Source organism: Gekko japonicus, unplaced genomic scaffold (genome assembly GCF_001447785.1).
Source record: "Gekko japonicus isolate JY-2015 unplaced genomic scaffold, Gekko_japonicus_V1.1 scaffold2213, whole genome shotgun sequence".
NCBI lineage: Eukaryota > Metazoa > Chordata > Lepidosauria > Squamata > Gekkonidae > Gekko > Gekko japonicus.
Genome location: NW_015164260.1, coordinates 1 through 26,494, shown reverse-complemented (window position 1 = coordinate 26,494; position 26,494 = coordinate 1). Strand labels below are relative to the sequence as shown.

General features: G+C 44.4%; 1 protein-coding gene across 1 annotated transcript in view; it reads right to left on the bottom strand.

The window, feature by feature from the left end:
• TMTC1 (transmembrane and tetratricopeptide repeat containing 1) overlaps positions 1-25,482 on the bottom strand; it is a gene marked incomplete at its 5' end in the record, with an annotated part of 75,272 nt that extends 49,790 nt beyond the window's left edge. Inside the window, 2 exons of the mRNA XM_015408711.1 lie at positions 782-925; positions 25,369-25,482. Coding sequence (XP_015264197.1) covers positions 782-925; positions 25,369-25,482 — 258 coding nt within the window. The remainder of the gene's footprint in view (positions 1-781; positions 926-25,368) is intronic.
• Positions 25,483-26,494: the final 1,012 nt, after the last annotated feature.

The following is a 26,494-nucleotide window of genomic DNA, read 5'->3' as shown; positions in this document are numbered from 1 at the left end:
CCACAAGGTATAGATAGGGGCTCTGGGGCAAGGGATGCTCTGTCATCCTGGTGCTTGGGGGGGGGTCAACAGTGGGAGGGCTTCTAATGTCCTGGCCCCACTGGTGGACCTCCTGATGGCACTGGTATTTCTGGCCACTGTGGGATACAGAGTGTTGGACTGGATGGGCCTTTGGCCTGATCCAACATTGGCATCTCTTATGTTCTTATGTTCAGTCCTTATTTCTGTGATCAGTTCTGACAGCTTCCTGGGTAGAAAGTCTAACTCTATGAAGGTAGAGCCATGTCAGTCTGCAGAAGTCTTGCGTTCCCTTAAAGGTTAACAAATCAACTGTGGTGTGGCATGCAAACCACATCCCACTTCGTCAGGTGCAGGTATCACTGTGTTGGGACCATTGTTCCCTCTAAGCTGAGTTAGTGCGAGCCAGCTCACAGTTTTTTAGCTTCCGGCTCACACATTTTTTTGTTTTGGCTCAGGGAGGAGGGCTCCAGAGCAAACTGATTTATGCAGTAGCCCAATCGCTCGCTCACAACTTTAATGTCAGGAGCTCACAAAGTAGAATTTTTGCTCACAAGACTCCACAGCTTAGAGGGAGCACTGGTTAGGACTCAAGCCCACAGTGGACCCTGGGGCTATGAAATGACAGGAGACTCTGCTCCAGTCCTGAGCACTGGCTGGAAAGAAAGAGAACTATAGCATGATTGGCCAAACTTGGCTTAGTTAGCAAGGCTACTGTCTCAATTTTAAAACTGTAAGGAACGAAACGAGATCGAAAACCTACTTGAGCAGATTCCCAAGATTGAAGAGAGCTCGGTTGTGTTGTGGATTTAAGTGGAGGGCCCTTCTGTAATACTCTTTTGCTTCCACCAGGTCTTTGGTCAACGTTCCTAGGTTGTTCAGAGCACTTGCATGGCGAGGGTACAACCTATCAGAAGAACACACACAAAAAAAAAAAAGGAAAAAAAGGAAATTCATTGTCCTGCTGTGAACAAGTACCCAAACCATTGCAACACACCCTCCCGTGAACCCTACAGCTATTGCAGTTTTCTGTATGAATAAATAAGGTAAAGGTAAAGGTTTCCCTTGCTCGAAAGCCAGTTGAATCCAACTCTAGAGGGTGGTGCTCATCTCCATTTCCAAGCCAAAGAGCCAGCGCTGTCCGAAGACGTTTCCGTGGTCATGTGGCCAGCATGACTGAACACCAAGGCGCACAAAATGCTGTTACCTTCCCACCGAAGCAGTACCTATTTGTCTACTTGCAATTTCTTGCTTTCAAACTGCTAGGTTGGCAAAATGAATAAATACACATAAGTAAATGCGGCTGGGGCATCAAGAGCTGGTAATGGATGCTGAAGCAGGCTGAAAGCGCTTCCCAAGACAGGACGGCCATTTGTTCCCCAAGTGAGATCGGGCTGCTGTAGGAAGGAACAAGTACTGTGCCAGAGGAGCAGCTTTGGTCTTCACAACGCTGAACTCACACCGGGGTGGGGGGGATGTATCCTGCTGTTTCAGGAGACAGAAAACCATGTTGGACAGAACATGGCTGTCCTCTAAGAGCAAATTTCAGAAGGAAGCCATGCTGGTCTGCAGTGGAAAAGCTAGATTTGAAGGGAGCTCCGAGTCTTGAAAGCTTATAATTTGGAAAATCTGCTGGTCTCTAAGGTACTATCGGACTCGAATATACCTTCATTAAGAACAAAGCCACCTTGGGCCAAAAACAGGAGAGATGCTGGAAGCAGTGTTCCCTCTAAGATGAGTTAGTGTGAGCTGGCTCACAGTTTTTTAGCCTCTGGCTCACACATTTTTGTCTCAGCTCAGGAAGGAGGGCTCCAGAGCAAACTAATTTATGCAGTAGCCAAATCACTCGCTCACAACTTTAATGTCAGTAGCTCACAAAGTAGGATTTTTGCTCACGAGACTCCACAGCTTAGAGGGAGCATTGGCTGGAAGGCCCTCGATTATATCATCCTAGCACCTTTGAAAACTAAATTTTAGGTGCACGGGCCTGGACTGGGCACACACGTGGGAGAGAAGAAGGGGGTCAATCCTTTCACTTCTGCATGGTTTTGTTCCCCTGCCTTGGACCCACCCTTTCCCCTTCCAGAGCTAATAGGAGGGGGGAAGTTTCAACCATCAAAATTAAAATCCCCTCTTTGCGGAGGCACCTTTTCAAGATTTAGCTATGAGATCCATAATCTCTCTCTCTCATCTAGTCGAAACCTTTCATTGGCACCAACACTCAAAAGAGAGAAGTGAAAATATGCTTAGCTTGCAGGGGGTAAATGCCCGAAGCCACCAGGGATTTGTCTCCTAAACTCTGCCTCTGACTGAGAGCTTCGAAACAGACAGAATGGCTGCTTCATTCCTATTCCTGTCTTACTTTTCCAGGGGAGGGGATCCTACTTGAAGTGATCTTACACTGAAATTAGGGTTCAGGATTCTATAAACAGCAGCAGTACTTGAAAAGAGAGAGCCTTTCTGCATTTAATCCCATGGGCTTTTTATTATGAAATACAGCTTTCCAGTTTGGATTCCATCTTACAAAGTACATACGTAAGCACACACACACACACACAAAATGGGCTATATGTATCACGGGTAATGGCAACCATCTGCAAGCAATATCTCTTGTGCTATGTATCTCATTAGGCGCAAAGTCCTCTTCACTTCACCTAATCAAACGCCAAGTGCTGCATTATTTATGAAAGAAAGCTGCATTTCATTAAAATGCTCACTGGGGTAGCCAGTTAAAAAATCAGTTTTGGAATCCTCGGCCTTTAAAAAAAAAAAAAACACCCTCCTTTTCTTAATAAGTATAGCAAAGGACCTGAAATAGCACAATTCATTATTCCCTGCAGGGGAAAAAAATTGGAAATGCACTTTAAATGAGGTTTGGCTTTGATTTCTGTACAAAAGACAAGCAGGATGTTTTCTTGGGGCAAAATGAATTATTCAGAAGATTCCTTCAACGTTGCCACTGCAGTTGTCAGAATAAATTGCAGCAGCCTGGCCTTGAACTATTAAAGGTAAGCACTGCACACAAACTTCTGCTGCCAATTACTGCCCCTCACCATCTACCATGAGGCTATCCATATCCCCACTAAGTGTACAATAAAACGGAAGAGTCTTTGACTGCCAAAAGACTGGCAGCCTCAACTCACAGGATGCCAAAGAGAAGAGGCAAACGACTCTTCGATTTCTAAGTAATGGAGACCATTCCACTGCTATCTAAAGAACTTATGTATTTGCAAGACATATTCTTGGGTGGGACTGTTTGCTAGGTGTACTGTGTTGGAGGCAAGAATTCCAAAATCAATGGGGGGGGGGGGGGGGGGGAGGGAATGTGGAATGAACATTGTCCTGGATACAATCTATAAACCAGCAAAACCTTTAGTTTGTTGTTAATTCAAGTGCTGGGGAATTAGTTAGAATGATAACAAGGTTGCCATCACCTCCAGAGCATTGGAATAGCCTGACAGAAGGAGCTCTACGTTTAGGCAGACCACATGGCAGAGCAGGGCACTGACCCAGACTGAAAGGGATTGTTTGTGAGAGCACCAGCAGTCCCGGAGCCACTCATGTAAGAACTCAGGCACTGAAGAGGATTTTTAGAGAATGCCAAGAGCACAGAGAAGACCAAGAGGAACATGAAGCTACGGTATTAAGGACAGGAAGGGATAAGCAAGTTGAGGAGTTTGAAGGAGGAAGTTAGGGGGCGCTATTCCCATCTCTCCCCCCCCTCCCCAAAGTGTGATCACTGGTGCTGATTTCATAAACATACACATTTCAACATCTGTAGCTGACTTTATGTCATGATAAAAGGAACTGCGTTTCCAGGAACTGCGTCCCTATGGGAAGGGTTCTAAGGGAACAACGCTCCTCCTCTCTCGGCCTACACTTGGCAGTTCAATGAAGCCTCTTCATTACAAGCACAACTGCTTGTCAATGCCGTTTCATTATCGTAACAGACTTGATATCTATGGGCCCATCTAACTCAGCACTGTTTAATCCAGGATCTCAAGCATTAAAGGCTTTTTCCAGCCCCTGAATGCTTCCTGTTTTGTTTTGTTTTAATTGGAGCCTAGCCTAACAAGTCTTCTGCATGTCAAGCTGGTTCTCCATGACTGATCTTTGACTCCTTCTACACGTCACTCTCCTTCCCCGTTTCCTCCATTACTTCAGTACTAGGCAGCTGGCACTATTTCCCTATGTTTGGAACCCAGTTTACACAAAGCTGCAAGACCACTGCGCATTCCAAAATGTCACAGAAGCAAAATGTTAAAGCCTCTCTTCTCTGCAACAGTTAGACAGGACTGGAGGGAGAGGAGAAAGGAGAACACTGTCTATTAGACGGAACACAGCAGCAGAGGGCCCTTGAGATGAGGGAGCAAAACTGAGTTGTAAACTTTTTAAGGGTTTTTTCCCATATGAAACTCTCTGGCCTAGTGTGGCTAAGAAGCAAGCGTGAGGATATGACTGCTGATCCTCTTCAGGCACTGGTACGAAGCAGAGTGCAAATCCCTCAGGTTCAGCACCCACGTTGTAGGTGACTAGTCACATTTCCCCTCAGTTAATTCCCCACCATCTACCCAAAGACAGGTTTCACAGTAGCTTGTTCCCTAAAGACTCAGGCCACCACTATCCTGAATTCTGTGCTATCAGACCTACACATACTGGCTGCCAAGCCAACTCACCAGGCTTGAGCTCAGGCTTGGCTATTTCCCCAGCTTCAAGAACAGGTGCTGAATATTTTTGCAAATCTCTTAATTTCTGCTTGCTATTAAGAAGCCGTAAAAAGCTTCCAGATCAGGCATCCTCATTGGTCTGAGCAGCAAGGGGATCCAGGTAAAGGCCCAGCAGAGAGATATACCGTTTTTAATATTTCTCCTAGGGTGTTCAAATGGCCACAGTTGTCAACAGAATTATTTCAGTTTGGCGGCCAAAAGAAACCCCCTCTCTGGATGGATATTAAATCACAGGCCATGATGAAAAAGAAAAACATGCTGCAGCTTTATATATTTTACGTTGATGAAATTCTAGAACCCTCACTGGGGGGGGGAGCAGACTGAAGCATTAGCACTGAGGAGATATGAAAGGAATTTCACATCAGTGGGAACTAAAAATAAAAGACAATCTCCCTCAGTTGAGTATTTTCCACAAAGCCAAAGCATCAGACATATGCTGTACATTGAGAACAATCTTCTTTCACGTCCCCATGTCCTTCCTGTGTTTGACAGAGACACAAAGATATTTTGCTGTTGTGCCAAATATCTCAGGAGGTATTCTGCTAACTTGTTTTCTGACTCTTTTTGTAAAAACAACCCATAAGCAGGAAAGTTCAGTAATGAGAAACCTATTCACCTGGTGTCAACATGATTGCCAACTCCGGGGGTGGGACAGACCTCTGCAGGGTATAATACCATAGAGTTCACCCTCCAAAGCAGCCATTTTCTCCGGAGAACTGATCTCTGTAGTCTGGAGTTCAAAAATCTGAAGAGAGATGCTTCCAGAGGCCGATTACCTGTCACCTCTCGAATTCCTCCCATGATCCAGTTCATAGTTCATCCTCTCCCGCCCCCAACACAAATAATAAAGCTTTGTTTAAAAGAGATTTGAAGAAGTACATCTATCTATGGTATAACATCCACTGTATTTTATCCTGAGGGTCACGGCAAGTGATGGCAGCCCACATTGTTAAGGCAGTATTGATACCTAACTTCAACAACTGGCACTTGTACATGCAAGGCGGTACATGCAGCTGCTATAGTATCTGTGATTATAGCATTTTTTCAAATGGTCATGATCATGTTATTTGTAGCCACCATATGCATATCCCCCTACACAGAAATACTGGAGCACTCATACAGGGCCTCCTGTGTGAGCGACGTCCAGTTGCGAACTGGGGGAGCAAGCTTGTGTACCCTCAGTGTACTCAAGGAAGTCATCACAAAGTGATGCTGTTCCCTGCATCCAGCTTAAGACTGCCCGGCTCTCTTTAATGTTGTCCAAGACTGTGGACCCAAAAATGGTAGAGGAGCCTACAGAATATTTTCCAGCACTGAAGGGAATGAGGTAACCCATATCTATATGGCGCTCAGGAGCCCCATGAAAATTTAGCTCAGGGCCACAGTTGTTTTTCAGCCCAAGCACCAAAGTGCACCTCTGCGAGCAACACTTTGAAATGCCTGGTTCTTGCAACAAAAGAGTCGTTTAAGTTTCAGAGCCATAACTGCCTAGAGACCAAACTTTAAGAAATCATTCCTAGAATCTACTTGAGGTATAAAAAAACACTTAACACATCACAAAAGGGGAAAGCCACGGCATTTTCAGACATAGCAGCACAAAACATTCTAACCCTGTAAAAATAAAATATGGAACAATGGCAACAACAAAGGGAAAGGTGGGATAATGGTGTAGGCATTTTAATTCTTCCCAGAAAGAAACCCCAGATGGTGCCCCAGGCCACCTGCAGCCCCTTGCTGAAAAGTCTTCAGAACATGAAGTCAGAGGGCATTTAATGAAGTTTAAATGAACCCAGACATTGCTAGTTTTAAATACAAATAAAAACACTGTCAGGAACCATGTGGGAAAACTTAGCAGGAAACCAGAGTCTCCATAGTCTTTCCTTGGGTTTCATTTTAAAAGAAGGTACCACCTGATATTCAATGGTATTTTCTTTAATAAATCTATAGCTCAACTCTACTCCCCAGCACCACCTGTCATACATGGAAGGTCCAAAAGTATCAGCATGTACATAGCAAACTTATTTATGCCTACTATATCAAAAACACAGGTTTAGAGGAGACCTGAAAGCACTTTGCACACATGAAAGCATGAAGCTGCCATACTGTGTCAGAACATTGGCCCATCAAGGTCGCTATGGTCCACTCTGACTGATGATGGTCTTCCAGAATCTTGGGTAGTGGTCTTTTGTTATGGGAGAGCCTGGAATAGGCAGCCCCCCCCCCAAGTACATGTCTAGGGGAGAAACTCTCAAGGCTTTTGGCTAACATATACCCTGCCCTTCACTCGGAGTCTCAGAGCGGCTTACAGTCTCCTTCCCTTGCCCTCCCACAACTGACAGCCTGTGAGGTAGATGGGGCTGAGAGAGCTCTTTCAAGAACTGCTCTTGACAGAACAACTCCGAGAGAGCCATGACAGACCCAAGGTCACACCAGCAACTGCATGTGGAGGAGTGGGAACTCAAACCCAGTTCTCCCAGATTAGAGTCCGCACTTCTAACAACTACACCAAACTGGCTCTCATGTTGATCATCCTGATGACTGCAGGAACAGATCATGTAAGTACCCTGGACAAGACACTGAGTCCAAATAATTTTCTACCTGATCCTTCTAATTGAGGATGCAAGTGACTGATCCTGTGACCTTCTGTATGCCAAGCAGATGCTATACCACTGAGCCACAGGATATTTACTGTTCGGCAAACTGTTAACATTTCTGCAAAGATGTCATAAAAACTGTAAGAGACAACCTGTTGGATCAGACTAGTGGTCCATCTCGCCCAGCATCCAGTTTCACACAGCAGCTAACCAGTTGCCCTAGTGGGCCAACGAACAGGGCACAGAAACCAACACCTTCCCCAATGTTGCCTCCTAGAGTATTCCTGTTATTTTTCCATGACTGCTAAGTTTACTCAGAGGTCTTTGGTGAGGGATCTCAAAAGCCACTGAGAGGCCAAGTATACAACATCTATCAGATCACCCATATCCAGATATTTGTTAACCTTCTTAAAGAACTCCAAAAGGTTGGTGAGGCAGGACTTTGCAGAAGCCATGCTGATTTCCCTCAGCAGGCTTTGTTCCTTTTTGTCGTTAATAATTCTACATTGTAACAGTTTCTACTAGTAATTTACTCAGAACAGACGTAGGTTAACTGGTTATCTGCTCTGTGACCCTTTTAGAAGAACTGATGTAGCATTTGCTACTTTGCAGCCTTCTGGTATCAAGACTGATTTCAGCAGCAAGAACTGTAGAGTTGGAAAGGACCTTAAAGTCTTTTTGCTTGCCATTATCTGAGAATGAATGTATTTATTCATATTTTCAATGTATATACCTCCCTTCCATGAATTCACAGAGCACAGGGAGGTGAACAACATAGTATTATACAATTTAAAATCCAAGAGATAAAAATAGCTAAAAACAACATCAGATGGCATCAAGAACAAATTTACAGATTGCATCACTGTCTCGCAATAAGCAAGAGAAGGCAGAGTAGGGGAGGCAAAAAGGAGAGCCAGAAAGGATGGTGCCTGTTGCTGTCCTCAACCAAAAGCGTGGCGGAACATCCCTGCCTTGCATGCCCTGTGGGACTGTACAAGGTGCCTCAGGCCACGGATGTTATTTGGCAGAGAGTCCCACCAGGGAGGAGCCAGAGCTGAAAAAGCCCTGGCTCTGGTCGAGGACAGCAGGACGTCTTTGGGGCTAGGGACCACCAGTAAGTTGTTTTCAGCAGAGCGTAAAGCTCTTTGGGGGGACATACCAGAAGATGCTACATCTACCATATGTAGCACAGGAGCCTCTGACATAATTCTGATTACCTGAATATTGGAGTGAAAACAGATGGCTAGGTAGTCTGTTCAGCATCAACCCAGCAAGAGACTACAAAATTCCATCTCATTTCAAAAGGTGTCACCCACGGCCTACAGCCAGTTTTGTACTGAATTACCCAAGACCCAATGGAAATCCAGTTATTGTACCAATAACTCTGCGGTCACCCAGCTGAGCAGCTGAAGATGGTCTCAGATTTGATGGTCCCCAGCTGAGAGCTAAGCAGGGTCAGCCATGGTTAGTACTTGGATGGGAGTCTATCAAAGAAGACTAGGGTTGCTATGCAGAGAAAGGCAATGGCAAACCACCTCTGCTCATCTCTCACCTCAAAAGCCCCATGGTCCTGCGGTCGCCAAGAGTCAGTTGCGACTTTACAGCACAAAATGATTATTATAACTTGATGGTACTGAGAGACGGCAGCATACACACCCCTTTGAGGAGTGTAGTTCAGGACTTTGTGGATGCTAGTGACCCAGAATAACATAGGTTTAACAGAAATCTATCCTAGATAACCTCTTCTGCTCCTGCCTGGGTTCAGAAAATCAGAAAGAGAGTGTACATGATTTTTGTCATTGTCCAATAATTTTCTTCACAATATGGAATCTCCCAACCAGAACGCTAGCAGAGATGAAGAAAGCATTAAGATGGTCCTTCCCTAGAGACTTGTGGATCTATGCAGGTCCCAGGGGGAAGGGAGTTACTGGAAGGCTAGTGTTACTCTGAAGACAGATTTGTCAGTCTTCTAGAACAGAGGAGTAACTGGGCTATGAAAAAGTGCTCTAATGTCTTCTACTTTGCTTGGGAGGCACTCTAGTATACTATGAAGCTGCCAAAGTTGTTAGGTAGAAAGGCAAAATGCAGATGGAAGAAAACATAAGCCAACGTCTGTTACATCCTGCACAAATGAAAAAAATATAGAAAGTTGGTGTTCTCATAAACACATATAGAAATTCATATCGGTAAGAAGAAATAAAGCTGAATGACATCTACCATGATAAAAAGTTATGACAAATTTACTGGAAAGAGGGAGAGAAATACAAGCTGAAAGCTGTCTGTAAACTGAGTCAAGGGGAAAATGCAGCAAATGTTGACTCTTTGACCGTGAAATGTCATCCACACATCTGAATGCAAACTGCTGTTCCCCATTTTTAACAGCCACTGGGGCAGCACACCAAATCTGAAGCCACACCTGGAGAAACTCCTACATACCAATTCCCTTAGAAACGTCCCAATGAGGTATTTTTTTAAAAGCAGCAGCAAAAACATTCAACATTGCAAACCTTCCCAAAATTAAATATTTAAAAATGTGAACCTTCGAGTCATAATGGCTTGTGTTGCTGTACAATATCACTGCAACTCCAGGCATAATAAACAAGCTCATTTAAGCCACGGCAATACCATAAGTCCAAGCAGTAACATTTTGTTTTGGCAACACCCACTGTGTATGGATAGAAATGAAATGGCTTGAATTGGTCCAACTAGAGATAAGCCACCTTTGGTTGCTGACAGGTAGCTGCAGCTAGAACTCACAGAGATGGAATACAATTGCCCAGTCACCTCCTGGAAAAGTGACTGAAAATTACATCCTGTAATTGCCTAGCCAATTCACTGTGCTTCACCCTCTTTCCCCAGTTTGGGGCAGAAAGAGTGCTTGAACATGGATCACAGGAAGCCATTTTAATATCGAGTCAGACCACTGGTCTATCCAGCTCACACCTATCTACTCTGCCCGAAAGCAGAGGTGAAGGTCTTTTTTTCCCCGAGTTGGAGATGCCATAGATTAAACCTGTCACCTTCTACATCCAAAGCATGTGCTTCTACACTGAGCTACGACCTTCCCTAACTCTTGGGAAGGGCACTGCAGGAGGTATAATGTGGCTTATCAGCAACACTGTGGTGAACGGGAGAGAAATACTCATAATTCAGTCAGAAAACATTTCAAAACCACACTAAACATTCGGCACATCGCCAGAAACTGAGCTTCCCCACATCCATTTTTTTCCTTTTGCACATATAATATGCATGCGCAGTAATGATGAGCCATTAGTTATTTCCATCGAAGGTGAGTAGCCTTTCATTGTATCCCAGCAGGGGGTCACACACAGAACTGTCAAAGAGCAAACTTGCTAGAGCAGCAAGTATTTTAAAAGGTACCTCAGGGTGTAAACTTTCACCTCTCAACAGTACACACTGGCTCAGGGTGAAAACTTTCACCTCTCAACAGTACGCACTGTTTCATAGCATCTTTCTCCTTTTCTAAAACAGTTCGGCAAAATAGCATACTCCCTTTCTCTTTTTTTCTCCCCCTGAGGCCAGCTACAGCACAGCTGGCAAGCTGCCAAAGAAGTTTATTGTGGTGATTTGTCTTTATTGCTTCACTGCAAGTAAGCTTAAAGGTTTATAACCATTATCACCATTCCAGAATATCAACCACTCGTGAACTCTGGTTTAGACACAGCTCAGTTTGCATTCCCCAAAAGAATGAGCCTTTCAAGGTATACTTAGTCTCCACATCTGTGCTTGGCACAAGGCAAAACAGTTTTTCCAGACCAATACGTTTACGCAGAGAAGTTTATTTTCAATTGCTTAAAAACAGGACTGGCTCCCCACTGTGCAATTCCAGATTTGCAACAACCCGCGCGACTGTTCTGCAATAGCTCATTAGGTTACTCGAACACAGCCAGTGGTCCTCTATGCTTTTGTCAAAAATCCTCTATGCTTTACATCTATTGTAAAAAGACAATGATCTGTATTAATAAAGCACAATGTTCAAGAGTTCTAGTTTCAGACGTTACATCTATGTATCTAGTTCTGAACCTGGCCCAATGCTGAGGACCAAAAAAATCCACACAATGGGATCAGGAACAGAAAAGGAAGATTTTTCTGCAAATTTGGGGAATACCCCAGGTTTGCACAAAAATCTTATATTTAACAAAAAAACAAAAAAGGAATAAAATCCCTTCCACCTCTATGATTCTATGATTTTAAAATGTTTTAAGACTCGAAGTGCTTGCAGCATTACTTCATGAGATCTCATCAGCCATTCTGGATCGCCTAGCAACTGCATACTACACCATGATGTTGTCTGTGGTTGCCTAAGTTAACCCTAAATGAGTGCTGCAGTTTCATTTGGAAGTTTCAGGTCAGTGGGGAGGGGACTAGACAGGCAGGAAGAACTAGGAGGAAGACTGGGGAGGAGGGAAGAAAAATGGAGGGAGAAGAGGGAGAATAGGAAGCAGGGAAGAAGGAAAAGGGAAGGAAGCAGGGCAAGTAGCAGATGAGAGGGGAAATCTGAAAGGTGGAAGGAGAAGCAGGAAAGGGGAGAAGCTGCAGGGGCTGCAAGAGGAGATGTGAAAACGTAAGAGGAAGGAGGAACAATGGGGGGGGATAAGATCCCTTATAGACCCTGTTTGTTATAACCTATTTTGCATTCTTTCCTCTCCTTTTAAGAACAAATGGGGTAGGAGTCAACAGTTTTGAAACTGAAATGAAAGCTACATTCACAGATCACAACAAAACCCGGTTTGTCCAAGAAGATCACAAACAAGGCTTGTTGTCATACTCAAATTGTTGGGATTTACAATTTGCAGAGCGCCCAAGGCTTTAACGCAGTGGAGCCATCTGTCCTCAGTGTGTGTGTGAGAAGGAAACAAAAGTTACACAGAGCCTCTTTATATCTGAAAAACTAATATTAGTTTATTATAGGAACTCAATTTCTAGATAGGAAAGTGGAGAGATAGACTCTCTAATCTAGTCTAACTAGCTAGATGGATGGAGATGCAGGAAAGCATCCTGCTCTCACGTTGCCAAGATGGAGAATTGTGACAATGTGTATGAGAGCAAGGGAGAAGATGGAAAGAAGGAAACCTTCCCAGAGAATAGAAATCTACATTTCAAAGGGATTGCATCAGAGAGTAGAAAGGGAAGGATGGTCAGTGTCCTATCTATCTACACATCTGTCTCTCTTCTGTGGTCTGAGGCAAGAGATAGCGCAAAGTCCTTGACTTCCAACACAAATGCTTCCTTACTCTCACCTGCATGCAGAGAGTACAACTGAGACTTCCTGGTTTGCAAAATCTTCATCCAAACTCTAATTTGGTGTGACTTCCGAATACAGACACCTGGGAAAACTGGCAATTACTTGTTTAAAAAAAAACAGGATTCTAAACTAGGTGTTGAGTCCTGGGGCTGCTGGGTCCAAGTTTGGTGCAGCAGGGACCTCCAGGGCATGACTTCCAGCTAGCAGGCATGGCTACGGCCTCAGATAGTGCAGCAGGAGGGAGTTAAAAGACACCCTCGTCCCTCTTTCCAGTTTGCAGTTTCCCCATTGTTCTCCCGGCACCTCTGGTTTTTCCTCACGCTTTTCCTCCTTGGCGGGCCTTGGACTTGCTGTTTAAATCTTTCTCCTGGAGGCAGAGCAGCACCAAGCCCTCCAATCTCCCTCCTCCCCAGTTACGGCTTGTCTGGCAGACAACCCCTGCACCCAGTGGACATTCTTCCCTTGGCTCCACCCTGCCTGCCTTAGTCTTGGTGTGGGGCAGGGCTGCTGAGTCTGCCTCTTGTCTCCCTTTGCCATTGCAGCCTCCATCCCCGCCACCATCTCTGCCTTGTTGCCTTTGCCTGCCTCCGTGCTTGACCACCACATGGGGGAGGAGAGTCTCTCCTCCCTCCCCGCCTTCAGTGGTGGCTCTTCTCCCTGCCCCAAATAGGTGTTGCCCTCTTCCTGTTGGGTGATAGTGAGATATTGAAAAAATAGTATTTAGCAGAGGTAAGATAGTCCAGCAGTGCCAGAGTAAAATAATTCAGACTCAGAGTCCATGTGTGATTAAAATATAAAGTTTTTACTAAATTGTAGCATGGGAAGGGTAACTGGGATGAAAATAACAACAGAGCATAATCGGCTACATCCTTACTCTACAAAGACAAAACTAGAAGAGAGAGATTATGGCTACTCTTTTTTTCTTCAGGACACCAAACAAAGACGGGAAGAGAGCCATAAAATGCTAATACACCTTGACACTTTAGTCCCAATCAAATTCCTAGATCAGGGAGAAAATTCCCGGGTATTCTACAGCTAAAGAACATTGGTTACATGAGAAACATGTGACTTCCTGTGAGTAACATACCCCAGATATACTGAGTGTTTTCAACTTGTAATACCCAACACTTCTTCATTTAGCAGTTGCCTGAGCCTCTCCAGAGTTGGTAAGTACGGGGGTGGGGGTGCCACCCCCAGAGAGTAAGATTAAACTGCAAAGCGGTATGCACAAGCACAGAAAACAAAAGCCATGTCCATCACATACAGAGCATTGAAAAATCGGTGTTCTGAACGTGTACATTAGCTTGTATGATATCTCACTCTCCAGCAGCATATCACACTGCATTGTGTTTTACATCTTTTCCAGCCCCCTGGAAATGAGCTGGGGTTCATTCTTGAAATGTATGATGCTGCCCTGAACCTCTACCTCAATCTTCATTTCAAAGACTTATTCCTCAATGCAGATATTGCCTTGGACTATATTTTACATCTTTTCTGATGTAGGCATCCGGCTGGGCTTTACATTTAAAACACCTAATGTTATATAAACCTGCATACTAATGTTCGTTCCAAAGTTTCAGTATCTCAAAGGAAATACCACACTGTGTTGTATGTGCTTCCTTCCGTAGGAAAACGTGTGGGAAGTAAGATATTATTTTAACCTGGAACATACAACCGTGCCCTGTACACGTATACTACATTTTATTCTGACAGATGATTGTTCAATGGAATTATCTATTATAAACAAACGGAATGCCAAATGGGTGCATTAAAACCAAAACCTTAACTGGCCGACTACAGCTGCTTTCTGCGAGAACAGCAGAATACTCTATCAGAAGTGCTTAGCTACTTCGTGGTAGCACAACTCCATCAAAACACATTTAAATGTATTGTACAAGCAAGCAACAAAATAAAGGAAGAAAACAGGATGGTTTAGGATCGTGGCATTTTTAAAAAAGCACATGGGGAACAGTCTCAAGAGAAGCTATGGAGAAAAATAAGAAGACTGCTATACTTTCAAAGTTGTGAGCAACACTATTAGAAGGGGGGAGGCGTATAATCCATGAAGCTAAGCATAGCATGGATTGCCAGGAATGTTCCACGTCGACTCCCAAGACACAAAACAAAAACTTTATCTGGCATGAGAATACAGCTCTGCAGGGAAATGCACCCAAGGAAGAGGTTTACCTGCCTAAACCCTAACATATGAGGAACCACCCACACGGCTTTAATAGAATATAAACATTTTTAACTATTAACTTTTTATTGGAGGTTTTACAAATTACAACAACTGCATTTCCAGTAAATTCTTAGTTCAAACTATCATAGGTTGGATCCCATGAGTCTTTGTTACCAAGTTGTATCCAGTGACTTCCTTATGTCGAGTCTTCATTCAGGGAAGCTCAAACTAGTGGAAGGGAGTCATCGAATCATAGACAGAGTTGGAAGGGACCTTGCAGGTTATCTAGTCCAACCCTCTGCACTCTGCAGGAGCATAGCCGAAAGAAAGCCCTACAACATACCCTCCACGTGAAAACGTCCAGCGATGGAGCATCCACCACCTCCCAAGGCAGTCGGTTCCACTGCTCAACCACTCTTTACAGTTAGGAAGTTTCTCCTTATATTTAGCCGGTATCAACTCCCTTGTAATTTCCACCCATTAGATCTAGTCAGTGGATCTTATTCTCATGTGACCAGGCAGCACAACTGAGACAGCTGTGGGCATCTGTTTCTCCAATAACAGCCCTCCCTGTTCCAGTCTTGTGTTACTTGACAACCCACTTTGGAAACTGAGGGAAGATTCAAACACAGTTTGCGATTGGGAACAGAGGTTCTGTCGGAACGAACGGAGAAGGAGCTTAAAAATACCACAGTGTGAGCCTGAAGTAGTTCGCCCTGCACTGAACTACAAACTACAGTGTTGAAGACCAAAGAATCGTAAGACATCTCTTTGCCAGGAAGAGTCTTGACAAGGGATGGGCACAAACTGCTTGATGAGTTGAAGTTTGGGCCAAATTTTGCCCAGTTCGAGGCTCGTGAGCTGTGACTTGGGGATCATGTGTTCATTTGGAAAAACTCTGACCTTTTGGATGCAGCTCGGAGCAGCCCAGAAACCGGAAACCGCCAAGAAAGTCTGGTGCAAAAATGCTAGGTAACGCTGGGGGTGGTGACATTTTCCAGCCTTGGAAACAAAAATAGGGACTCTGAAAGTCTGACAGGCAATGCTGCTAACCAATAACAGAGTTCCCTTCTCATTGCTCGCAATGGGAGGGGATGAACAATGTTAGAGTCCAGTGGGACCTTTAAGACCAGCGAAGTTTTATTCAAGGTATGAGGGGAGGGGAGCGATTAGGCCAATCCAAGAATAGTCTGCTGGAGATGCATCACAATTTTGAGGTCTCCAGAACCCTGGGGAGGCGACCCCCCTTTCCAAACTGGTTTGGTTCACCAACATGGCCAGTTCTTGAACCCGGTTCAGAAACTGGTTCGGAAACTGTTGATTTATGAACCGGCTTACCCGGTTTGTGCCCATACCTAGTACTGACTTACTTAGTGCTATCACAGTCAACTTCACCCATCATCTTCATTCGGAAACACCTTGCTTGACAGTCAGTACCAAGATGGTGAGAAGAGATTTTTGAACCATAATTCCCAGTTTCGATCCACGTGGAATTAACAACTACTTAGGGGATGAGACAACTGTTAGACTTCCACTGATACAGGTGAAATTACACTAAGTTTTCCCTGAATACTTTTTTAGATTCTGTTCCCTTGAACTGAGTAAAGTTCTCAGCAAACCCCAAAATGGTCCAGATGCTTGATCATATCACATTTGTTCTGAAGAGTAAGAAGAGTTAAGTCTGGTTCAGAAAGTCTTCTAAAGCATCAACCATACCAGCTGGCCCTTAATTAGTGTAAAAAAACCCCAACAATGAAACAGAATTAGTGACTAGGGATACAGCTGGATTCATTCAAGTGTTTTAAAAAATACTTCAAGGGTTTTAAAAAAAACATTCAAGGGTTTTAAAAAATCATTCTAGTGATGAATAAGTGTGACAATATAAGTGTGCCAAAACAAACAAACAAGCCAACAAACCAGATGTCCAGTGGCACCCTAAAGACTAAAATCTTTTCCAGTATGAGCTTTCATGAGACAGAGCACATATCTTCAGATACTACGGAGTTTGTGCCTAGGATAGCCCAGTGCCCCAGATCTCAGAAGCTAAGCAGGGTCAGAGCTGGCTAGTATTTGAATGGGAGACCTCCAAGGAATACCAGGGTTGTGACGTGGAGGCAGGCAATGGAAAGCCACCTCTGAACGTCTAGTGCCTTGAAAACCCCACAGGGCTGCCATAAGTCATCTGTGACTCGACGGCACTTTCCACTACCATGAAGTTTAGATCTGAAAGCTTGTACTGGGATAAATGTTAGTCTTTTAGGTGCCACAGTGCTACAATAGACAGGCTACCCCGCTGGTCTTTATCCTGCCTCAGTTCTTACCTCTGTTCCAAAGCACGGCCATCTAGGATACTAAAGTCTCCTAACATTTCTTGACAGGGTATTCCCATGTTCCCTCTTATTCCCTCTCAGTACTGGGCTGACCTAGCATCATCATCCAAACTTCAAAAGCAGGCTCACTTTCCTCAAATTGAGGGTTATCGTTTTTGACTCCTACTGTGGCAAGCTGGCCTCTGCTCATTAACAATTTGGCAAGAGCCCGCTCGCATCCCAGCCAGCTGCAACAAATCTTCCAGCATCGCAGAAATCAACATACTCGCAAGCTTATTTTTGCCCATGTAACTTTAGCTGCTAGTGTTGGAAAGGTAACAGTTCAGATCAGGCAACTACAGCTTAATTTCAAGTTGCCAAGCAACCGCACATCCGCTGCTAGGGAACTCACAGCCACCAGCAACTTTGGAAGATGGGCCGCCCCAGTCCTTCACAAAAAGGCATAAAGCACCAAGCGAGCTCATGTTCACAATGCTCTTCAAACCGGGAGTATGATGTGCTATACACCTAATGATGCTTAATTAACACTCCTGGCAATCAATCCTCAGCCTCCTGCATAATTAAAGCTTTGCCAAGTTGAAGACAGCACCCATAGCTATGGCAACTCAGTTCTTGCTGAGTTGGGGGGGGGGTTAAAAAGGGGGAAAATTTCTGACAGCAATTATTATGCACTTAGGCTAATTCACACGCAGACAGCTGCACTTTAAGGCCCATTGAAGAAGGTATGCATTGTACTGTCAGTACAAGGAACAGAGAGGAATGCATTGTGATGTCAGTAGGACAAACAGGAGTCGTGCAGTGGCTAGACTTCAACCAGGAAGCAAAATCCACATACTACACCTTTTATTAGGGTCAAAACTTTTGTGCAAAACTTTTGAGCTCATTAGAATTCTTCATCAGACTAAATGTTGCAATTTTTTTTTAACGGAGAGGAAAAAAGCAGATTTTCCCAAGTTGAGATCTTAAGATCCTGAGTGTTGGCATTATACTTGATATTACATGGATTGTGTTTCTTTTTCTGGATTTTGTGTGGGCCAATATGGCTGTTTACAACTTTTTCTTCTATTTTATGGATACCTAATTTCAGCGGAGAAAGAGAGAGATCTGTCAACAGGATGGGAAGAGCCTGGGAAAATACTGCTGATACAAGGTAATAACAACCTGATTTAACTTCAGTTTGATACACCTTGCGAACACCTGTAAATTCATCTCAACCGTAGTTAAAATGCAGACTACCAAATGCTTCCCGCTATTCTCAGCCTGGAAAGAGAACTATACTTCCCACTTGGGTTTCTGAGTGACACTGGGACCTTACTGGACACTTGGACACTGGGACTGTTAAAATGCAGACTACCAAACACTTCCAGCTATTCTCAGCCTGAAAAGAGAACTATGCTTCCCACGTGGGTTTCTGAGTGACACTGGGACCTTACCGGACTCTGTCCCCCCACCTTCTTCCTTGAATGCAAGTGCTGTGATCTAACACTTTCAGCAATTAAGTTAGAGTTTGTGAGCTTGTCATCGTCTAATACCAAAAGCTGGCAGGACACGGTCTTAAAATCTTGGAAAATCTGCTTCCCCCTCCCCCACCTTCAATTTTGATAGGTCTAGTCTGAGGGAAAGTTCTGATGAGCTCAAAAACTTGCACAATGTTTTATGTCATTCTGGTTGGCCCTACTAAAAAGTTATTACATGGTTTTTGTTTCTCGTTCCTGATTTGCGCAGGCCAATACAGCTGTTTACAACCTCTTTTGACCTTCAGTCAAAATCCATCCCAGACTGCAACTAGTCCTTACAGGAGTCATAATACACACAGAGAGTCTGGGAGAGGGAACTGACACACAGAATGGCAGAACTTCTTCCACATATTAAGAAATCAGATTGATTATATCATTTTCAGAGAAGGTCCATACAGCCAGTAAAAACAAGACCTGGAGCTGACTGTGGCTCAGAGCATGAGCTACTCATTGCAAAATTCAGGCTTAAACTGAAGAAAGTTGGGAATAGATGCTATGCTCTCAGCAGCCAAAACAACCATTGCATCTTGCTGGCGCGAAGCCCACCCCCCAAATTTGAAATTGTGGCTTCGAAAACTTTGGGATCATTACCTCATGGATAATATTACACATAAACTGAATTTATCTCAAATCAAACCTACTAGGTCTAATTTTGAAAATAAATGGTCCCCAATTTTGGACTTCCTTTCACAAAATGAATTTATATCTCCTGAATGGTCTAGTCTGCAACAGTGGATGCGAACGATGTTCTCTTCTCTCTTTCTGCTCTGGTCTCTCTGTATTGGTTTTTGCATAAATACTACAGCATACTCCTATGCTATATATACTTACTCTCTCATTCTTATACACTGATAGTGTTGTTATCTTCATTGTTTATACTGAACAAACTGTAGTCTTCAACTGGCAATGTATTGTTATGCACCTTTCAATGTTAGCTTTACCAAATTTAGATTACTACTATGACTCTTATACATTGTAATCTTCACCCCCTTGGCTTACTTTTACTTGAAATCCAAGTTTGTATATCCTTGTTTTTTATCTTTATTAAATAAAAATTACAAATTAAACAAAAAGTTGGGAAAATCACTAGGCCATTCAGGTTTGACCTAGATCACATCCCTTATGAATATACAGTAGAGGTGAAGAATAGGTTTAAGAGACTAGATTTGATAGACAGAGTGCCTGAAGAACTATAGACAGAGGTTTGTGACATTGTGCAGGAGGCAGCAATCACCACCATCCCAAAGAAAAAGAAATGCAAGAAAGCAAAGTGGCTGTCTGATGAGGCTTTACAAATAGCAGAGGAAAGAAGGAAAGCAAAAGACAAAGGTGAAAAGGAAAGATTTACCCAACTGAATGTAGATTTCCAGAGAACAGCAAGGAGAGATAAGGAGGCTTTCCTAAATGAACAATGCAAAGTAATAGAGGAAAACAATAGAATGGGAAGGACTAGAGATCTCTTCAAGAAAATTGGAGAAATCAAGGGAGCGTTCCATGCAAAGCTGGCCATGATAAAGGACAAAAACGGTAGGGACCTAACAGAAGCAGAAGAGATTAGGAAAAGATGGCAAGAATACACAGAAGAACTATACAAGAAAGACCTCAATGTCCTTGACAAACACGACGGTATAATCACTGACCTTGAGCCAGACATCCTGGAATGTGAAGTTAAATGGGCCTTAGAAAGCATTACTAACAACAAAGCTAGTGGAGGTGATGGTATTCCAGCTGAACTATTCAAAGTCTTAGAAGATGATGCTGTTAAAGTGCTGCACGCAATTTGCCAGCAAATTTGGAAAACACAACAGTGGCCACAGGATTGGAAAAGATCAGTATACATTCCAATCCCAAAGAAGGGCAATGCCAAGGAATGTTCAAACTATCGCACAATTGCACTCATATCACACGCTAGCAAGGTCATGCTCAAGATCCTACAAGCTAGGCTTCAACAGTACATGGATAGAGAACTGCCAGAAGTACAAGCTGGGTTTCGAAGAGGTAGAGGAACGAGAGATCATATTGCCAACATTCGCTGGATTATGGAGAAAGCAAGAGAGTACCAGAAAAACATCTACTTCTGCTTCATTGACTATGCTAAAGCCTTTGACTGTGTGGATCACAACAAACTATGGCAGGTCCTTAAAGAGATGGGAGTACCAGACCACCTCACATGTCTCTTGAGAAACCTGTATAAGGGCCAAGAAGCGACAGTTAGAACCGGATACGGAACAACTGATTGGTTCAGCATAGGAAAAGGAGTACGACAAGGATGTATACTGTCACCTTGCTTATTTAATATATATGCAGAGTACATCATGCGAAATGCTGGCCTGGATGAATCACAAGCGGGAATTAAGATTGCTGGGGAAAAGATCAACAACCTCAGATATGCAGATGATACCACTCTAATGGCTGAAAGTGAAAAGGATCTAAAGAGCCTCTTGCTCAGAGTAAAAGAGGAGAGCGCAAAAGTGGGCTTGAAGCTCAACATCAAAAAAACTAAGATCATGGCATCCGGCCCCATCACTCCTTGGCAAATAGAAGGGGAAGTCGTGGAAGTAGTGACAGACTTCACGTTCCTGGGATCCCAGATCACCGCAGACTGTGACTGCAGCCATGAAATTAAAAGACGCCTGCTCCTTGGGAGGAAAGCGATGGCGAACCTAAACAGCATGATAAAAAGTAGAGACATCACCCTGCCAACAAAAGTCCGCATGGTCAAAGCAATGGTATTCCCAGTAGTCATGTATGGCTGCGAGAGCTGGACTATAAGGAAGGCCGAGCGCCGAAGAATAGATTCTTTTGAACTATGGTGCTGGAGAAGACTCTTGAGAGTCCCTTGGACTGCAAGAAGAACAAATCAGTCAATCCTCAAAGAAATCAACCCTGACTGTTCCCTACCCCCCCCCCCCCCCATAGCAACTAATACTTCAGCACAAGTGATATAATGTTACTGAGCTTCTCTATCCTGCAAGCAGCAACAAATGAAGTGGTTTGAGGTCAGCAAACTCAGAGCACAGCAAAGTCACAGATTTGGGATTATGTGTTGCTATGGCAGAGAGAAGAGGAGGATACAGAGCCGCTGCTTCCAGAAAGCTGCCATGAAACCCTCCATTCAGACAGCTCATATCCACCGCAACAGAACAGAGCAACAGTAATTGCATGTTAGTTACATATTATTGACGCTGATCTGACATTGTGGTTTGCCCATGAATGGTATAAATGCTTTTTGCTTGCTACTCCCCCTCCTTCCTGTCCTTGTGCACAAGGAGTGACCAAAGGTTTCTAGGTCTAGAAAGCTTTGAATCATACTCGGACGTAGCCCCAGGGTTGCCAACTTGCAGGTAGTAACTGGAGATCTCCCAGAATTACAACTAGTCTCCAGACAATAAGAGATCAGTTCCACTTTGGAAGGTGCACTTTATAGCATTTTACCCCGCAGAAACCCCTCCCCGCCCCAAACCCCACCCTCCTCAAGCTCCACCCCCAAGATCTCCAGGTATTTCCGAACCCAGACCTGGCCACCCGAGCATGATGTCTCAATCTGAGTAAAAGGTGATTCCCTCCCCACACACACACACTTCAAAATAAGAGCGTAACCTTCAATTTCATCCCAGTTTGTGGGTGTGGGGAAGGTTTGCCCTGGCATCTGTATCCAGGGTTTCCATATCAAGCACTCAGGCTATTGCCTTAATAGAAACTGATCAGAGACAGGATCGGTTCCTTTACGAAAATTCTGCCTTGGCTCATTCTTATACATGGACTGCCTTCATGATTTAGAAAAATAACCCAAAAAAGGTGTTGTTTTCTAAACCTAGTAGGTAAAGCAATTTGATATGTCTTGGCTCCACATTAAAAACTTAAAACCATCTGGTAGTGAAAAGGAAATATCTGGCTACGTCATTTTTTTTCATAGCCTTTTACTATGAAAAGCGCTTTTCCTGCAACCTTAAAGACTTTTGGCTCAGGGCCAAATTATGTGTCACATGGAAGACACTGCAACAGTCTCCCGATTTATTTATTTTTTAAAAAAATGAAAAGCAGCCATGGGAGGCTGCCAGAAAGCCTGCAGAGGTGTTGCTGTCTCCTGCCTGAGAACTAATTTACCAATAGATTAATTTTGTATGAGAAAACGTTAATCCACGCCAGCCTGTTGTCTATGCAAATATAAACTCCTGTCGATCTTTTGTACTGATGCAGATAAGCCTTTCAAGGGAGCAGGCACTTACTGCTGTTTCCCCAGGGCACCCTGTCCAAGGCAAGTTACTCTTCTTTGTTGCAGAAACATGTTCTGGATGGGCAAATCGGAGTCCCTGCATTGTACCAGGGACCCAGGCTCCAGCTTTGGTTCCCTGGGCTGGATATGGGCCAGTGGGGGTCCCAGTCCCGGTGAGCAAGAGGCAAAGACAAAGGCTTGCACTACGTTCTACTTTATTCAAAAGTCTCTCACTTAAACAACAACCAAAAAAAGAAACTTGGCTCAGAGCATTCAAAACAATGTACACATGTCATCATAAAATAAAAGAGATCTCTTGGTCGAAAGAGGCACTTTTCTCCCTTTCTCACAATACAAGAACTCGTGGGCACTCCATGAAATTGCTGAGCGGTCGGGTTAGAACGGATAAAAGGAAGTACTTCTTCACCCCAAGAGTGATGAATACATGGAATTCACTGCCACAGGAGGTGGTGGCGGCTACAAGCATGGACGGCCACAAGGTATAGATAGGGACTCTGGGGCAAGGGATGCTCTGTCTTCTTGGTGCTTGGGGGGGTCAACAGTGGGAGGGCTTCTAATGTCCTGGCCCCACTGGTGGACCTCCTGATGGCACCTGGTATTTTTGGCCACTGTGTGACAGAGTGTTGGACTGGATGGGCTTTTGGCCTGATCCAACATTGGCTTCTCTTATGTTCTTATGTTCTTATGTCTAGTCTGAGGCCGAACGAGGCGGTCAGAAAAGGCAGCCCCTAGCCTCAGATTTCATCCCATTTTATACCTTTTTGTCGCTATGTGTGCCTGATTCAAATATTTAAGTCTAAAAGTGACTACAGAGATCCATCATTCTGGGCAGGTAGCCTGTGTTAGCCTGTAGCAGTAAATTAAAACAGGAATCCGGTGTAACCTTGAAAACTAACAGAATTTATTCCAGTTCCAGGTTTTCTGAATCAGATGCATGGAATCTGACACACGGAAGCCGATGCTGGAATGTTTAGTTACTCTTTAAAGCACCCACTGGACTCCTATTTTATGTTGCTATGGAAATCCAGTATTTAACGATAGAACTTGTCAATAGCAAAGAGCAAGATGTTCTGATAGACCAATTGATGAAATGAGGACAGGAGCCCTCTTGGATTTTGTGTCTTGGGTTCACAGAAAACAGCCTGGTTTTTCACAACACTAGGACTGCTTAGAGTTTCTTTCCCTCCAATGTGTTTCTGAACGTACATCTTATTTTCCTTAATCGAGACCTTTCTTTACAAAATATGAGACTGGGGAATCAGTGAGGTTCACAGAACCTGAGGATTCAAACGAAACAGCCCAACCGCTTCACTAACACGTTCTCATTTGTCCCTAATGCCCGGATATAAAGGCACTCATGGGTGGAGGCAGCAATGCCCTGGGTCTGACCTCCAAGCTGACCTCTGGCCACACTTCTACCACTCAAAAGGCACAGCCCATTTTACTAGAGAATAGCAGATAATTTTACGAAGCACACTGCAGCATTACTTCTGTCAACAGACTCTTCATGGCCCCTAGGTGGAGTGCTGAGCAAATATTATCAGTTCCATTTTGCATATAGTAAAATGGGAAGAATTCACCAAGAAACACAAGAAAACCCTTTCTGTGACATCTTCCTACTCATTTCCTACAACAGGTGTCCCCCAGCATGGTGTGTGTGGCATGACCCCCAACAACACCTTTCTGGGTGCCTGCCAAGTGTTCTTAGAAAGAGGGCAGGGTCTGGTAGGTCAATTTGCCCAGCAAGACTTCCGACTAGCCACTGCAGATGTTTAAAAATGTTGCTCTGGCAGCAGCTGCCACCACCCGACAAGAATCTTCACTGTGTCTGAAAGCGAACTGTGGCAGCCATTTTATGCCGAGCTCCATGTCCTCCAGCAGCCATTTTGTGGCAGCACCCATTATGTATGTCAGGATTCAAGAGGAGTCCACAGGCTCAAAAATGTTGGGGACCCCGTTCTACAACTTCTTCCTAGTCACAGAATCACAAAACTGGAAGGGGCCGTACTGACCATCTAGTCCAACCCCCTGCTCAATGCAGGACTAGCCTAGAGCATCCCTTGACACGTGTGTGTCCAGCCGCTGCTTAAAGACTGCCAGTCAGGGGGAGCTCACCACCTCCCTAGGTAGCTGATTCCACCATTGAACAACTCTTACTGGAAAACGTTTTTCCTAATATCCAGCTGGTACCTTCCCACCCTTCATTGAAACCCATTCTTGCGAGTACTATCCTCTGCCACCAACAGGAACAGCCCCCTGCCCTCCTGTAAGTGACAGCTCTTCAAATACTGAAAGAGAGCAATCCTGTCCCCCCTCAGCCTCCTCTTCTCCACACTGAACCTTCCCAAATCCCTCAGCCTTTCCTCATAGCGCTTGGCCTCCAGCCCCCTGATCATCTTCATCGCTCTCCTCTGCACCCACTCTGTTCTGTCCACATCCTTTTTGAAGTCACTTATATGGATCAAAGAAGCAGGTGTTGGGAAGACTTCCAGGAACTTACTTGAGTGCTGTTTTGTAGTGGTAGATGGCTTCACTGTCACGACCTTGGTCTTTCAAAAAGTTGGCATAGTTATAGTGCACCTTGGCATTGTGGGGCAGAGTTTGCACACCTGACCTGGGAATGAGAAACCACACAAGAAAACCAATGTAAATTCATAAGTTCACACCTCATCAACACACCCAGACAACCATCAAGTAAAAGCAAACAATGCTGGAAAACAAAGTACTCAAAAACCATCCTAGTGACTCTCTTATTGCACAGCAAGTCAATACTTTTGTAATCCCAAATAAAACTGCATTACACCCAGTCGGGCTATCCCTCCATCTAGCTCAGTGCCATCTACTCTGAATGGAAGTGGCTCACTCAAACCTCGGGTAGAGAAAGGTCTTTCCCAACATAAGAAGAAAGAAGAATGGGGGGGGAGGAAGAGGGAGGGAGAAGAAGGGAGAGATAGGATTTATACCACGCCCTTCACTCGGAGTCTCGGAGTGGCTTACAAACTCCTTTCCCTTCCCCTCTCCACAACAGACAACCCGTGAGGTAGGTGAGGCTGAGAGAGCTCTTTCCAGAACTGTCCTTGAGAGAACAGCTCTGAGATAACTTGTGACTGACCCAAGGTCACACCAGCAGCTGCATGTGGAGGAGTGGGGAATCAAACCCGGTTCTCCCAGATTAGAGTCTGCTGCTCTTAACCACTACATCAAACTGGCTCACATGCTACCTAGGATCCCCTAAATGAAGAATCCAGGGATTGAATGTAGGTTGTTCTGTGTGCAGACCTTGTGCTCTCCCACACCTCTCCCTTGGTGGGGCAGTCCCACTGAGCCTCTCAGCCAGAAACACAATGCCAAGCTGGTGGCATCCTTTGATATCACACACCCCTCCTTTATCCCAGGGGATGGCAAAACTGCGTGGTCATAAAACAGGGTACAGCCTATGCAGCGATCTCACAATCCGGCAGCTTCTCTCGAAACCTAGCAGGAAGTCCCAGCTCTGGTGCCCAGCAGCATCTACAGGGGTGGAACGAGAGAGTGGAGCGACACCTGGAAGACAAGGCTGCACAACAAGATGCTGGTCTGCAAAGAGTTGCTGGTTGTTGATGAGGAAGGAGAGAGGAGCCAGGGCT